A 17,702-nucleotide genomic window follows, 5' to 3' on the forward strand; every position below is an offset into this window, starting at 1 on the left:
TTAACAAATGCAGTTTTTGTGGCTTCCACATTGGCCATTATCGTAAGATATAAGTTTACAATTCTGTTGCAATATGCCATCCTCAATTCAACTAGTTTCAACTAATTTATGTACTCTTGTTTCATAAGCTGAATATAGTCTTTTCATAGTCATAATGATTCAGATTCTGTGGTTATCTCACCAATCTTATGTCAAATCCTGTTCTACTGAAATCTGTCTCCTGATCTGGTTTGAGAGGTCATTACCAATTCCAAATATTAACACTTCCTATCAATGATCACCTGCACTTCAAAATAAGTAAATATTCAACCAAACTAGATTTCCTTGGATTTTACTTTTAAAGTAGCTACTGTTTTCCATTCAGCTCTGGCAGTGGTTATTGACAAAAAAAACTATAGATGCTGGAAGAACACAGCAAGCCAGGCAGCATCAGGAGGTGGAGAAGTTGACATTTTGTGTCTAACCTTTCTTCAGGACTAGGGTTGGGTGTAAGGGGCACTGCAGATAAAGGGGGTAGCAGGGGCAGGGTGGTGAAGTGGGGATAGGTGAAGACAGGCAAAGGGTATGATCTGGTTGGTCAATGGGAAGAATGAATCCGATAGGTGGTTGGGAGAAGTGGAAGGGAGGGGGAGGGGCTGGGACGAGAGTCAGGGAATGGGAAGATATTTGAAATTGGAGAACTCAATGTTGAGTCTTCCAGGCTGTAGGCTGTCCAGGTGGAAGATGAGGTGTTGTTCCTTCAATTTGTGGTTTGATTCGTTGTGGCAATGGAGGAGACCAAGGATGGTCATGTCAGAAAAGGAGTAGGAAGGGGAAGTAAAATAGGTGGTGATTGGGAGGTCTGGTCAGCCCCTGCGGGCCCGGCTGACATGCTCGGTGAACCATTCCCTAAGTTTACGTTTGGTCATCCCGATATAGAGAAGACCACATCGGGAGCATCTGATGCATTAAGCGTAAGTTGGAAGAGAGGCAGGTGACCCTCTATCTCACTTGGAAGGACTGTTTGGGATCCTGGATGGAGGTGAGGGATGTGGTGTACCGGCAGGTTTTGCATATTTTCCGGTTGCAGGAGTAGGTACCTGGGGGAGCGGACGTGGTTGGTGGAGAGAGTGGCGCAAACCAAAGACTGTTGAAGGGAACAGTCCTTGTGGAAGGCAGAGAGGGGTGGTGAAGGGAGGATGTACTTGGTGGTGGGGTCTAGTTGGAGTTGGCAGAAGGATGATGCGTTGGTTGCAGAGACTGGTGGGATATTACCCACAGACTCTCACAATTACCTGGACTACACCTTCTCCCACCCAGTATCCTGCAATAACTCTGTCCTGTTCTCCCAATTCCTCCATCACCACCGCATCTGCTTGGGAGACATTCCACTCCTAAGCATCCTTAATGTCCACCTATTTCAAACAACACACTTTTCCTCCTTATGTTATCCAAACAGCCCTCCACCACACCACCTGCATCCCTGTTCCACTGCTCGAAATCCCACCCCCAAAGCAATAAAGACAAGGTCCCCATTGTCCTCACCTGCCACCTGACCAGTCTTTGCATCTAAAGCATCATACTTAAACACTTCCACCAACTCCATCTGACCCCACCACCAAGAACATATTCCCCTCCCCACCCCTCTCTGCCTTCCCCAAGGACTCTTCCCATTGACGGCCCTTGGTCTGCGCCATTCTCCCCACTAACCCTGCCCAAACCCCGAGGTACCTTACCAAGCAACCAGAAAATATGCAAAATCTGTCGGCACACCACCCCGCCTCATCTCCATCCAGGGCCCCAAACAGTCCTTCCAGGTGAGACAGAGGTTCACCTGCCTCTCTTCCAACCTAGCTTACTTGTCACAAAGCTGGTCCTTTTTTTCTAAAAGTGGTTCCTTTTCTCAAGGATACTGTGCCATTGATTTTTTTTCAGAGGAGTCATAAAGCACTACGGGCTCCGTAACAGTTGATTTTGGTACAGAGATAGAAGAGTGTTGAGAGGCCTTTTTGTTTATACGTAAACAAATGAGTCTTTAGGGCAAAGCTTTTATGTTTTTAGAAGTCACCTATATAGGTCAAGGGGGTGTGGCCAGCTCTCTGGCTGAGCAATTCAGTCCAGAACTAGTGGGAGTTCACCTGTAGACAGTGTGGAAACAGGCTGCTGAACTCTCTCTTCTTCTAACTTTGACCTATCAACTTTTGCTTCATTTTTATTGTGTTTTAAGGGGTTTGCTTATTGGGACTGTTGTGTGTGTTCAGAACAACATAATTAAGTCTAGTTTGGATACATTTTTGTCTGTTTTAAAACCTGGTAGTCAACCTAGCTAACTTACTTCGGGTACTTTTCATTGTACACTTAGCGAAACAAATCGCAAAGTTATGGTCTGGGCTGCCTGCTTAAGAAAGTATTGAGTGGACTGGCCTGGTCCATAACAGATTGGGGACTCATTGCGGGATTTTAAACAGCGAGAGGTAGGTGTTAGTGTCTTTATTTTGAGTGTTGGTTTGGTTGAGTAGACAAAGCTTGGGATAGTAATGGCTCTTTCACTCGCCAAAAGCTTTCTAGAAGTGGGTGAGGTGACTTTGGACATTTTGCAAAAGGCGAATAAGACCAAGCTGCAGGAATTAGCAGACAAGCTGGAATTGGAGCTGCTTCTGTGAGGAAAGGAGAGATAATTACAGCAGTAGCTCAGCTTTCAAACTTGCTGGAGAAACCATCAGAATCTGTAGAGATGGTAAGAATTCAATTGCAAATGAAGCAGCTTTAGTTAGAGGTGAGAGATAAGGAAAGAGCAGCAGGAATGAAACAGTTTGAGTTACGATTAAAAGCAGAAGAGAGGGGAAAAGAACAAATAGCTTTAGCAGAAGAGAAAGAAAAAAGACAGCGTTTGAACTTCAGAAATTAACACCTAAAAAGGAAAGTCAGCTGAAAAAGCTGGAGATAACGGCTGAATGTAACCTTAGCAAGGAAGGAGTACAAACGCATGTGGAAAAGCAGAGAGTTAAAATGGCAAGGTTAGCAGCTGATGTGGCTGATGATTATGAGCTGGTACATAAGACATGGTTTGGCTTCCAGAATCAATTTCAGTCCATGAGGGATAGAAATTGGAACAAAGAGAAATCCTCACGTGGAAAGGGAAAGGTAGATCTCAGTGAAGATCATAAGGATAACTTACCACAGGGTAAAAAAGAAGCTCTTGAGGGGGACAAAATAGTTACAAAGCTCCAGTGCTTTCATTGTAATAAAGTTGGCCAAATGAAATCACAGTGTTGGTGGGCTAGGAGAAAGCCAGATGTAGGAAAACCAGACAAGATTGGAAGTTCTGTTGGATAAGTAACAAAAAGCACAAGTGATGTTAGACAATTGCCTCAGAGTGTACAAGATGATCAGAGGTTGGTTAAGGAGGAAGTGCTAGATCTGCTTAAAAAATATACAAGGTAAAGTTTATTCACATAGGCCAGGAGGAACAGGTAAAGAGGTTACAATATTAAGGGACACAGGATCTCGCCAATCTGTAATGCTGAAGGATGAGGATGTACTCCTGACGGACTATTGCCAAAAAAAGTACTGGTACCAGGAATCCATGGTGAGACAAAAAGCACTTATAGTGTCATAGAGATGTACAGCACGGAAACGGATCCTTCAGTCCAACCTGTCCATGCCAATCAGATATCCCAACCCAATCTAGTCCCAGGCCCATATCCCTCCAAACCCTTCCTATTCATATGCCCATCCAAATACCTCTTAAATGTTGCAATTGTACCAGCCTCCACCACTTTCTCTGGCAGCTCATTCCATACCCGTACCACCCTCTGTGTGAAAAAGTTGCCCCGTAAGTCTCTTTTATATCTTTCTCCTCTCACCCTTATCCTATGCCCTCTAGTTCTGGATTCCCCGACCCCAGGGAAAAGACTTTGCCAATTAACTTATCCATGCCCCTCATAATTTTGTAAACCTCTATATGGACACCCCTCAGCGTCCGACGCTCCAGGAAAAACAGCCCCAGGCTGTTCAGCCTCTCCCTATAGCTCAAATCCCAAACCCTGGCAACATCCTTGTAAATTTTTTCTGAACCCTTTCAAGTTTCACAACATCTTTCCGATAGGAAGGAGACCAGAATTGCATGCAATATTCCAAAAGTGGCCTAACCAATGTCCTGTACAGCCGCAACATGACCTTCCAACTCCTGTACTCAATATACTGACCAATAAAGGAAAGCATACCAAACTCCTTCTTCACTATCCAATCTACCTGTGACTCCACTTTGAAGGAGCTATGAACCTGCACTCAAAGGTCTCTTTATTCAGCAACACTCCCTAGGACCTTACCATTAAGTGTATAAGTCCTGCTAAGATTTGCTTTCCCAAAATGCAGCACCTCGCATTTATCTGAATTAAACTCCATCTGCCACTTCTTAGCCCATTGGCCTATCTGGTCAAGATCCTGTTGTAATCTGAGGTAACCTCTTCGCTGTCCACTACACCTCCAATTTTGGTGTCATCTGCAAACTTACTAACTATACCTCTTATGCTCGCATCCAAATCATTTACGTATGTGACAAAAAGTAGAGGGCCCAGCACTGATCCTTGTGGCACTCCACTGATCACAGGCCTCCAATCTGAAAAACAACTCTCCACCACCACTCTCTGTCTTCTACCTTTGAGCCAGTTCTGTATGCAAATGGCTAGTTCTCCCCGTGTTTCGTGAGATCTAACCTTGCTAATCAGTCTCTCATGGGGAACCTTGTCGAACGCCTTACTGAAGTCCATATAGATCACATCTACCACTCTGCCCTCATCAATCCTGTTTGTTACTTCCTCAAAAAACTCAATCAAGTTTGTGAGACATGGTTTCCTACACACAAAGCCATGTTGACTATCCCTAATCAGTCCTTGCCTTTCCAAATACATGTACATTTGGTCCCTCAGGATTCCCTCCAACAACTTGCCCACCACCGACGTCAGGCTCACTCAGTTATGTAAATTGAGGCTAGAATGTCCAAAGGTGAGTGGAAAATTTGTGGGAGGAATACTGGACAAACTCTCAGCTCCAGGAATACCATTTGTCCTTGTAAATGATATAGCTGATTCACCGGTAGGTGTTCTGCCTACTCTAGTTGAAAAGCCAGTGGAGACTCAAGCAACTGAAAAAATGCAGAGCATTTATCCAGGGATCTTCCCTGATTGTGTGGTCACAAGATCACAGAGGCACAAGCTGAAGGAGGAGAGATCAAGACGCACAGATAAGGAAGATGACATAGTTTTATCAGGGACTTTTCTTGATCAGAAAAGTGGTACAGATCAGGAGTAAATACAAGTATCTTTAGCTCTGCTAAGCTGATTGAGTTTTAGCAGAAAGATAAGAACTTAAAACAGTTGTATCAAAACGCAGATATAGAGATGGAGAGTGATTGCATCTCTGTGTTATTACTTAACAAATTATATCTTAATGAGGAAATGCACATTCAAGCAGATGAGAAATGGGCAGAAGTTCATCAAATTGTTTTGCCCGTAGAGTATAGAAAGGAGGTGTTGCGAGTGGTGCATGAGCTACCACTTGGAGGTCATTTAGAAGATGAGGAAAACACAAGCTAAAATACAAAGACATTTTTACTGGCCTGGACTACATAAGGATGTGGTTGAATTTTGCCAGATATGTCATACATGTCAACTAATCAGAAAATCACAGGCAGTAATAAAACCTTCATCTTTAATACCTATTCCAGCATTTGAGGAACCTTTCAGAAGAGTCTTGATTGATTGACTACCTCAAACAAAAAGTGGGAATAAGTGTTTATTAACAATAATGGATGTATCATCTAGATTTCCAGACATAGTCCCATTACACAACATCACAGCTACAAGGGTTGTAGAAGAATTACTCAATTTTTTATTTGATACAGACTACCGAGAGAGAGTCAGTTAGATCAAGGGTCAGACTTCACATCCAAGCTACTCAAGGAGGTTATAGATAACTTGGGAATAAAGCAATTCAAATCGACTGCATACCAGCCAGAATTGCAGGGATCGCTAGAAAGATGGCATCAAACATTAAAGACCATGTTGAGGGCTTATGGCCAGGATTATCCAGATGATTGGGATAAGGGAATTCTGTTTGCAGAGATGCATCAAATGAATCAACCTAATTCAGCCCATTTGAATTAATATTTGGGCATAAAGTAAGAGGACCATTAAAATTGATTAAGGATAAATTAATAAGTCAGAATTCAGAGACCACCCATTTGGACTATGTGACAAATTTTTGAGAATGATTAAACCGAGCTGAAGAGTTGGCTAGGCAGCATTTAAAAGTATCACAGCATACAATGAAAGAAGAAGCAGACAAGAAATCACAAATTTGCAATTTTGCAATTGGGGATAAGGTATTGGTGTTACTTCCAGTGACAGGTGAAATTTTAAAAGCCAGGTTTAGAGGACCATATCAAATCAAAAAGAAATTAAATGAGGTGAACTACTTGATAGGGACTCCAGACAGGAGGAAATCTCACAGAGTGTGTCATATGAATATGCTCGAAAGGTATTTTAACAGGGAAGGAAAGCAAGATGAGAAGGTGTTAATGATTACAGCACAGAAGGAAGAACCAAGTTCAGAGGATTCTGAATTGGACATTCCTAAAATCAAATTGGACAATGAGGAAGTTGACAAAAATTGGGATAAATTATTGAGTTAACTTCCACAAGAAAATCGAATTAACCTGAAAGAGTTATTGCTTTCACATAGGGAGATATGAGAAAATAAACCGGGAGGTACTATCCTAATTGTGCACGATGTAGTTATAGAGGATGCTGTTCCGATTAAGCAATATCCATATAGGCATAGCCCTTTAAAGTTCGCACAGGTTCAGAAGGAGATAGAACGCATTCTCCAAGATGGCATAATTGAAGTGAGTTACAGTGACTGGAGCTCACCTGTAGTCATGGTGCCAAAGCCGGATGGTACCCAACGGTTGTGTGTGGACTGTCGCAGAGTCAATGCCGTTACAAAGATTGTTGCATATCCAACTCCGCAGTTGGAGGACTGTGTCGAAAAAGTGCGTCAAGCAACTTACATTTCTAAGTTGGATTTGCTCAAAGGCTGTTGGCAGGTACCTCTGTCAGAGAGAGCAAAGGCAATTTTGGCTTTCGTAACACCAAATGGACTATATCAGTTCAAAGTCATGCCATTTGGTGTGAAAAACGCTCCAGCCACATTTCAGACACTAACTAATAAGATCATTGCTGGATTAACCAAATGTGTTTTTAAATTGATGACCTGGTGATTTTTAGTCAGTCATGAAAGGAGGATTTACAGCATTTATTGAACTTTGGAAGGCAGGCTTGATGGTAAAATTGAATTTGCCAAAGCCCAAGTCACCTTACTGGCCATGTAATTGGACACAGACAGATGACCCCACGGTATGCATAAACGAAAGTAATTGGCGAATTTCCAACACCGTTGACAAAAAGAGCAGTACTACAGTTCCTGGGATTGAGTGGATTTTATCGGAAGTTTGTCCTGAATTCTAGCAGTGTAGCTGCTCCACTCACCAAATTGTTAAAACAGGGCAAGAAACTTCAGTGGACAGCAGACTGTCAAAAAGCATTTGACAGTCCAAAAACTATGTTAACCACTGGCCCAGTATTTGCCACACGTGATTACACAAAGCCTTTCAACGTGGCTATCAATGCCAGTGATGTGGGTGTTGGTGCGGTGCTCCTGCGGGAGGATGATGAGGGAATAGAAAGATCCAGCTGTTTTTTTCCAGGAAGTTGAACATTCACCAACAGAAATATCCAATGGTGGAGAAAGCGACTTTGAGCTTGGTGTTGGCATTACAACATTTCAGTATTTATATTACCACTGATCATAACCCATTAACATTTGTGGAAAAATGAAAGAGCAAAAAGGCCAGACTGTTTAGATGGAGCTTGTTGCTGCAGCCATTCAATTTGACAATTGTGCATGTGGCAGGTTACGAAAACATGATTCCCGATGTGTTGTTGAGACTTGAATGAGATATGGAGGCATTCGGTGGCAAGGTGCCATGGCCTGAATTTGTATGTGGTTGTGAATGTTTGCATGTGTACAGTTAGTATAGTGGATTTGTGTGTTTTATACTAATAACCAGTTTGTTTTTGAAGGATTTTAAAAAAGCAGCCAACTTTTGATATTGATGGTTCATTTTTTTTAAGGCGGAAGTGTAACAAAGCTTTTTTTCTAAAAGCTATTCCTTTTCTTAAGGATATGTGTCCTTGGTTGTTTATCCAAGGGGTCATAAAACTCTCTGGGCTCTGAAATGGCTGGGTTTGGTACAGAGATAGAAGGGTATTGAGAGGCCTTTTTGTTTATATGTAAACAGATGCGTCTTTAGGACAAAGCTTTTATATTTTTAGAAATAACCTGTATAAGTCAAGCCAGGTCCCTGGCTGATAAATTCAGTTGGAGTTCAGCTGTAGGCTGTGTGGAAACAGACTGCTGAACTCACTCTCCTTCTGCCCTTCTAACTTCAACTTCTAAGCCTTTGTTTCATTTTTACTGTGTTTAAAGGGTTTGCTTATTGGGACTGTTGTGTATATTCGGAACAGCATAATTAAGTCTAGTTTGGATAGACTGAGTTCTATAGGAGTTCTTTATTCTGTTCTTTGTGTTTCATTGTAGAACTTTGTGAATTATTTTTGTCTGTTTTAAAACATGGTAGTCAATCTAGCTAACTTACTCCGAGTGATTTTCACTGTACATTTAGCGAAACAAATTGCAAAGTTATGGTCTGGGCTGCCTTATTAAGAATATTTTGAGTGGTCTGGCCTAGTCCATAACATACTACATCTGAGGCTCCTGATGTGGTCTTCCATACATCGGGGAGACCAAACATAAACTTAGGGAACAGTTTGTCGAGCATCTCAGCCTGGCCTACAGGCGCTGACAGGACCTCCCAGTCACTGCCCATTTTAATTCCCCTTCCCATTCCCTTTCTGACATGACCATCCTTGACCTCTTCCATTGACACAATGAACCTAACTGCAAATTGGAGGACCAACACCTCATCTTTCACCTGGGCAGCGTACAACTCGGAGGACTCAATGTGGAATTCTTCAATTTCAAATAACCTCCCTTCTCTTCCCCCAACTCCCTACCCAGCCCTTTCCCCCTCCCTTCCATTCCTCCCAGCCACCCACTGACGAACCAGGTTGTACCCTTTGCCTGTCTTCACATAACTCCACTTCACTACTTTGCCCCCCATCACCTCCTTTATCTGCAGCTTCCTCTATACCCACCCCCAGTCCTGAAGAAGGCTTACACCGGAAATGTTGACTTCTCTACCTCCTAAGGCTGCTTGGCTTGCTGCATTCTTCCTGTCTCCTGCTTGTCTACCTGGCAATGGCTATTAGCAAGTGTCACTTTCAGTGATGACACTCTTCATGTTCAGCTCATGGTGGTTATTATATGGCCTCCATTAATTGGATGGTGTAGCTTAGATCCAACCTGCAGGGGCTCTTGTGGTTCAAAGGTTAAGGAGGTCTGGGTTCACGTCCCACCTGCTTCAGAGATGTATAATAAATATTTAGATCCAGTATAGTGGAGGCAGAAATGAGATATAGTCAGCTAAGAGACAATTAGACACATTTACCTGTGAAAATCTGTCTGAAATACATTTATATATGATAGTTGAAATGTGAGAGCCTTTTTTAAAATGCCCTCTACAGTGGGAGTTTGTTCACATCTTTTATCTTGACAAATATTCACCTATACATTGGTTCATATTGGATCAAGCTAGTATTGCCCTACTGGGCAAGGAAATTGTGTATGTCACAAAACTTTTCTGCCATCCAGAAAATCAATTTCTAATATATAACTCAGTTAGTAAGAATGGGTTGCATTGATTATTTTCTGTCCTTTTTCTAGGGACGTGAACTGATCACAGGAAGTGTCAATGCAGGGAACTACTTTGAAATTCATTTGAACCAATACAGCATGGTAGAATCCATCACTTGTTTCTCACTAAAATCTTTCCCAGTCTCCAACTATATCTGCTTATATGGACAGCACGAGCGCCTCCTTAATAATTTGTGTTCTCGCTTTGACGAAGGCATGATCTCAGATTTGTACAGGTAAGGTAAAAATAGGTATTGTATACATATTCTTTCTTATGGTATTTAAGGCTGATTTTTCAAATTAGATCATGTACAATTGTGATGGATGTTGTCTGGGAAAAGAATAAAAATAGGTCATATCTGGTCATCAAAAATCAGAGATAGTGTGCTATTCTCTATGCCACCAAATCAAATTGATGCTTAGTGAGTCGTAGAGTCATACAGCACAGAAACAGACCCTTCGGTCCAACTCATGCGTGCCAACCAGCCATCCCAATTTGACCTAGACTCATTTGCCAGCATTTGGCCCATATCCCTCTAAACCCTTCCTATTCATATACCCAACTTTTAAAAAGTATTTTTCCTTTACCATGACATTCTTCTTTTAAGCAGGGTAGAATTTCATGGGATGCTAGCCTAAAACGCAGACATACTGGAGCGATCTTTGCTTATTCCTTTACTACTATATATAGTTGTTTATATATAAAATACTTTCTCAAGATCACAATGTAGATATTCTTAATCAACTTCCTCAGGGATGTTATGACAACCTCGGGAGCAGGTGAGACTTGAATCCAGCTAGTACACTAGCATCGTGCATAAAAGCCCTCAAGACCACAATGTATATGTGATCACAATTCGAGTGTAGTTAGTATTTATACCCACTTTTTGGAACCAATTTAACCTTAACTTAGTTGATGATGACTCAACCATTAAGATATGACTCAGCATTTTACATCTGTATCCTGATGTCCTGCAATATGCAAATTGTCTAATCAACTCAATGAGAGCATCTTTATGGAAGTAATAGATTTGAAATATTTTTGATTGCACCCAGAGATTGAAGAGAATAGAGCTTGGTTCATAGCTTCATAAAAAATACACACAGCCAAATAGTAAAAGGCCCTGTTTTCATCAGTGAGGATTGTCTGCATTGTTTTCTGTGAGTTGGTTGTCAGCATTGACAGTTGCAGGAAATATGGAAGTGTGTTTAATTAGTAATTTAGTAGTAACTAAAATTGTGTTGTTAAACCAGGTGGGCATTTAAAATAATGTCAATAATAACATGAAAGAATAGATCAACTTTTTGACAAGCTTGAATTTAATAATATTCTGATAGATTTCGGTTGTATCACCAGCCAATATGAGGAAGGCTTATTGAATTAAAAAGAAAGTTTGTGGATGACAGCAAAATTAGTGGTATAGTGGACAGTGAATAAGGTTATCCAAGATTACAAAGGGATGTTGATGAATTGAGGGTGAGGAGTGGCAGATGGAATTTAATTTGGAAAAATGCGAGGTATTGCATTTTATTAATACAAACAAGGGCAGGACTTACATAATTAAAGGTAGGGCTTTGAGCAGTGCTGTAGAACAGAAAGACCTAAGGGTTCAGGTAACTAATTCTTGGAAGTTTGTAGACAGTGAGGTTAAGAAGATGTTTAGCACACTTGCCTTCGTTACTCAGACCTTTGAGTGTAGGGGTTGGGACTCATGTTGAGATTGTACAGGACATTTGTGAGGTCTCTTCTCAAGTACCGTGTCCAGTTCTGGTCGTCCTGTTATAGAAGAGATATTATTAAACTGGAGAGAGTTTATAGAAGATTTACCAGGATGTTAACAGGAAATGAGGGTTTGAGTTATGAGGTTGAGAGGTGCCCTTCTAGAGGTTTATAAAATCATGAGTGGTATAGATAAAATGAATGGCAGGTGTCTTTTCCATGGGGTGGGGGATTTCAAGTCTAGGGGACATATTGTTAAGGTGAAAGGAGGAAGATGTAAAAAAAACATGAGGGGCAACTTTTTTACACAGTGAGTAGTTCATGTGTAGAATGAGCTACCAGAAGAAGTGGTGGACATTTAAAAGACATCTGCATAAGTTCATGAATGAGAATTGTTTGGAGGGATATGGGCCAAACACAAGCAAGTGGGACTAGTTTAGTTTGGATTAGCATAGACTGGTTGGACCCAATGGTCTGTTTCCATCCTATATGACTCTATGACAATTCCATTATACATTGTGACATGTGAAATGTAGTTAGAAATACCAGATTATAATCTTAAATCAGTTTTAAATGGGATGCTGAAGCTAATATGTTATTGCAAGACATTGGGAAAACTTTGGTGGAATTATTTCCCTACTTCACTCCTTCTGTTGTTGTCCATTGGATAAACAAGGGGCTGTTTTGTTTATGTGAATGACATAAAGAGTTGGGCTATGATTATGCCATCCAGCTAAAGGAGCCACTTTGAACAATGTAAGTGCCAGGAACAGGCAGACATATTATTCCTCCCCAACCTGAACTATAGAAGCTCTACTTGTAAATTAATAGTGGTATCTGGAACCTCTTGAACTCCATTGGTTGATAATAGCAATTCCACAGTACATTTGTGCAGTTACAAACACAAATGTGGTATGAAACACTTCACATATTAAGATGATCTGGGGCTGTGTAATTTCCTCTTACCCAGATGTAAATCAGGTTAGATTTTATAAGTTTGCTTAATAATTTTATCATATATTTTGAAGAATTGTCATTCATACAAATGTGGCACTTTTATTTTTAAGGACTAAATCTTTTGAAAAGATTTGTGTGATTCATAACTGTGTTGCTTTTACCTCAGAAGCAACAGATATATTTCAACACAGCTGCAAACCTCACTTAGATCCATTTAATTTCACATTAAATGCAGCTCTATTCACATGCCTCTGCACTTTGCCGCGGCACAATGTGTGCATGAAGAAGTATTTGAGCCATGAAAAGCATTTGTTCAAATGAGAATGTTGTTAATATTTCAAATAAAACACATAAGGAATGAATGGCCATATCATAAAATATTTGTGGACTTGCTGTATTTTGTTTATTAAATACTTTGTACAGATCCAAAATAGACATCAGTATTTAGATATGTCTTGAGTCATTCTAGGATACATTTAAAAAATAAATTATACTGAGAAATTGAAGGTAGTGAAGTGCTTCAAAGACGATGCAATTCAAGTAAATGGGATGTCATACTGGTCTATTTTCCTCAGCACCAACAATACATTATTACTTATTGATGAAACCCCTTTGGTGAAGATGCTGTTAGTATTGGTGTGTATATTGTTCTCTTGTACCAATAAAGACAAATGCTAGAAATACTGGAAAATACCTCAAAATAAAGATCAAAAATGCTGGAAATACATACCAACTCAGTTGGAATCCAAAGAGGAAATAATTATTAATCTTTTAAGTATTGACCACCATGATAAAGGATCTGTATATGAAATAATCATTTATCTCTTCTCTATTCAAAGGTTATGGAGTTGCTATATATATCCACCATTTTTGTCCTGTTATGGATTTTAATTCAGAGTTCAGCATATTGATTGACTTGGTGGACTGTTATGGTGTTTATGCACTGAGCTAAGCAGAATGTCATTTAGCATAAGCTTCATGTGCTCTCTTGTGTTAATGGACATCTGATAGGAACTGAAGGAAACTAAGATTAAGGATTGTATGTAAGATTTCCATTATTCTAAGAATTTCAGTGAGGAAAATAAAGCTGAATACATTTATACACAAGGATAGGAAACTTGTATGTTTTCTGAGTGCATTGCGCAATTGGTATATTTTTATTAAGTCCTTAGTGGTTCTAATGAAGGTTTCTAGCATGGTGTCCTCTTCTATTCTGAGGTTTCAGAATAAATTGGTTTTCCCCAAAAGATAATCAACACAATGAGAACACTTTGAAAACATGTTTAATTAAACACAGATTGAGAAAATGACATAAAAGTTATATTTATACTGATACCTACAGATGTAAATATCGTATTTGCCTAATACTTCTTAGATTTTAGCTTAACATCAAATTGTTTGCTTTATTATGATTGTTGCATTACTATAGACACTGCGTCCAGACAGATCACATGTTCTAATCATGGAATTTCTTTATACTCATTTTGGAACCATATGTACTAAGATTATTTGATTTTATTTAGAAAATCACCCATGAATAGTAAATGAAAGCAAACCTAAAATTATTGAAATCAGTTATGCTATGTAATGGATTGACAGCCTGCTCACATCTGGTATAGAGTATCACTGATCTTTATTGAAAACAGGATATGAACCTTGTCATGAGGAGGTCAAATACCAGTCCAAAAGAAGGATTAGCAATTTTGCTAAGTGACATCAAAAGTAAGTTTGGTGTGTATTTACACTCATTGACTGTACATTTTTTGAAGTAAATTGATTTTAGCTCTGAATGTGACCTGTGAATGGGAATTCTACTTTTGATAGTTTTAAGGGTCACACTGATTTTCTGGACTGGAACACCAGTGCAGCCATCAGAATGTATAATCAACATAAATAATGTTTTATGCATGATATACCCCACTCAGTTAATGCAACATCTTCCCTCACTCCCTCTCACCCACCAAAAATTCCCCACTCACTGAATGCTATATGATCTTTGCAGTACCTATTCACTCACTCGGGAAACCGTACCACCTTTCCTTCACCAGTAAGGGAACCAACACTAACAGCTGTGCCACCGACTATCATTTTACCCCTTTTACCTTTTATCTCACCAATGTCTACCTTGCTCTGATTCAAGAAGAAATCAGCCAAATAGGGCAGAAAAAGCTAAAACAAGTGGTGGAGTGCCCAACATTCGGCTCTTCATCACCTATGAAAGAGGATCTTGATCCTGACCGCTGACGGGCTGTGTTGAAGCCCCTGGAATAATGCTGGAGGCTGCCCTTGACATTGTACTGGGGCCCTCTGACTTGAAGACTGTCTATCTTGACTGAGTTAAAAATCACACATTCATGTAGAACTCTGAGCTCAAAAACTGCATGAATTTATGTAAAACTCCGTTATCTCACTTTTTAGATTAGAATTAATCTAAACATCATGGCATAGACAGAGAACACAGGGGGCCAACACCTTCAACATATTGTCCAGCTATCACCATTGTTAACAGCTAACCCGAGAATGCAAAAGGTCTTGTGATTTACACATAAAAGAAGTGAAACTATCACTGTATTCTAACAAATAAAAGGCTTAACAATCAATTTTTCAATGTATAATTTCAATTACACTGTAAATTTTTGCTATAAATTCTGTGTTAGGATTGAGCCCTCCACTATCACCTGATGAAGGAGCGTCGCTCTGAAAGCTAGTGTGCTTCTGATTAAACCTGTTGGACTATAACCTGGTGTTGTGTGATTTTTAACTTTGTACACCCCAGTCCAACACCGGCATCTCCGAATCATGACTATTATCAACACCACTAACCACCGGCTTAAAGTGGAGAGGATCTCCAAGAAGATTGCACATATCGACACAGACAACAAGTTCCTACAGGAATACAGGCAAGCAGGAAAGATTCCAAAATGATTACGGATCACGAATCCACTTAGGTCGACCTACAGCACAGACGACGCAGAGAAACTTTGCCACCGCACCTCTCGTAAACCCCTCAATCATCTCATGCACCAACTCTACAGCAGGTGCCACAACCTTGAAATTCAGATGCAGTCCACACTCTCAGCCTGCACCAGGATACATCAGTACAATTACGCGACATTGCCAAACAGACAAGGCGACAAAACTATACCACGTACATGCACGCCAAGAACAAAAAACTGGAGAAACTTGGCATTCTCACCAGTAATAGCAAAGCCCACCCTGGAACCACAGTAGACAACATTATCACTGCGGGGAAGTCTATTATCAATGTATCGGACCACACCCTTCGACCGGAAGAGATTGAAGTCCTGAGTAGGGGTCTCAACTTCTGCCCCACCACCAAAATGGACCCGTTGGTTCTGGCAGCAGACACAGAGGAGTTCATCAGACGAATGAGACTCCGGGAATTCTTTCAAGGTGCCAGCAGTGATCCCAATGAGCCCACTGATGAACTGGAATAGTCATCACAGGGATCTGTAGAGGAGCGACCAAAGAAGGTGTCAACCTGGACCCCACCGGAGGGCTGCTGCCCTTGCCTTGACATATATGTTCAAACCGCCAGGAAATATATAAATGCCAGATTCATCAGCCATACCCACAAGGTAGAGCAAAACATCACCCATTCACAGCGCAATGCCATCCAGGCTCTCAAAACCAATCACAACATTGTCATCAAACCAGCAGATAAAGGAGGAGCCATTGTCATTCAGAATAGAACAGATTACTGCAAGGAAGTGTACCGACAACTGAACAACCAAGTACACTACAGGCAACTACCAGCTGATCCGACCAAAGAACACACCCGAGAATTAAACATACTGATCAGAACTTTGAATCCAGTCCTTCAGAGTTCCCTATGCGTCCTCATCCCACGTACTTCTCGTGTAGGCGACTTCTACTGTCTTCCAAAGGTACACAAAGCCAACACACCGGGACGTCCCATCGTGTCGGGCAATGAGACCCTATGTGAGAATCTCTCTGGCTATGTGGAAGGCATCTTGAAACCTATTGTACAGGGGATCTCCAGCTTCTGTCGCGACACTACGGATTTCTTACAGAAACTCAGCACCCACGGACCAGTCGAACCGGGAACATTCCTCGTCACAATGGACGCTTCCGCACTCTACACCAGCATCCCCCACAATGATGGCATCGCGCCAACAGCCTCAGTACTCAACACCAACAACTGCCAATCTCCAAACACCATCCACAACTCATCCGCTTTATCCTTGATCACAGCGTCTTCACCTTTGACAACCAGTTCTTCATCCAGACACACGGAACAGCCATGGGGACCAGATTTGCACCCCAATATGCCAACATTTTTATGCACAGGTTCGAACAAGACTTCTTCTCTATGCAGGATCTCCAACCAACATTGTACACCAGGTATATTGATGACATTTTCTTCCTCTGGTCCCATGGCGAAGAATCACTGATAAAACTACACAGTGACATCAACAAGTTTCATCCCATCATCAAACTCACCATGGACTCTAGACTATCTGTCTCATTCTTGGACACATGCATCTCCATCAAGGATGGACACCTCAGCACCACACTCTACCGCAAACCCACAGTCACCCTCACAATGCTACACTTCTCCAGCTTCCACCCAAAACATATTAAAACAGTCATCCCCTATGGACAAGCCCTACGCATACACCGGATCTGCTCAGATGAGGAGGAACGTGACGGATACCTGGAAGTACTCAAGGATGCCCTCACAAGAACGGAGTACGATGCTCAACTCATCGACCGCCAGTTCTGACATGCAACAGCAAGGAACCGTAATGACCTCCTCAGGCGACAGACACATGATGCAACTGACAGGGTACCCTTCGTTGTTCAGTATTTCCCAGGAGCTGAAAAATTACACCATGTTCTTTGTGACCTGCAACACATTATCAATGAGGATGAGCACCTCACCAAGACCTTCCCCACACCTCCACTACTTGCCTTTAAACAACCGCCAAACCTCAAACAGATCTTGTTTGTAGCAGGCTGCCTTGCTCTCAGGGCAACTCCATATAACCCTGTCACGGTAGACGCTGCAGAGTGTGGACATAGATATCACCATTACGCGTGGTGACACCTCCCACCTTGTACATGGCAGGTACTCATGTGACTCAGCCAACGTTGTCTATCTTATACATTGCAGGCAAGGATGCCC

General features: G+C 41.2%; 1 protein-coding gene across 1 annotated transcript in view; it reads left to right on the forward strand.

Annotated features, from left to right (window-relative positions):
* cfap61 (cilia and flagella associated protein 61) overlaps window positions 1–17,702 on the forward strand; it is a 236,943-nt gene that overhangs the window by 186,645 nt on the left and 32,596 nt on the right. The window contains exon 24 of the mRNA XM_043696862.1: window positions 9,886–10,091. Coding sequence (XP_043552797.1) covers window positions 9,886–10,091 — 206 coding nt within the window. The remainder of the gene's footprint in view (window positions 1–9,885; window positions 10,092–17,702) is intronic.

The sequence above is a fragment of the Chiloscyllium plagiosum genome, chromosome 9 (assembly GCF_004010195.1).
Source record: "Chiloscyllium plagiosum isolate BGI_BamShark_2017 chromosome 9, ASM401019v2, whole genome shotgun sequence".
NCBI classification, from domain to species: domain Eukaryota; kingdom Metazoa; phylum Chordata; class Chondrichthyes; order Orectolobiformes; family Hemiscylliidae; genus Chiloscyllium; species Chiloscyllium plagiosum.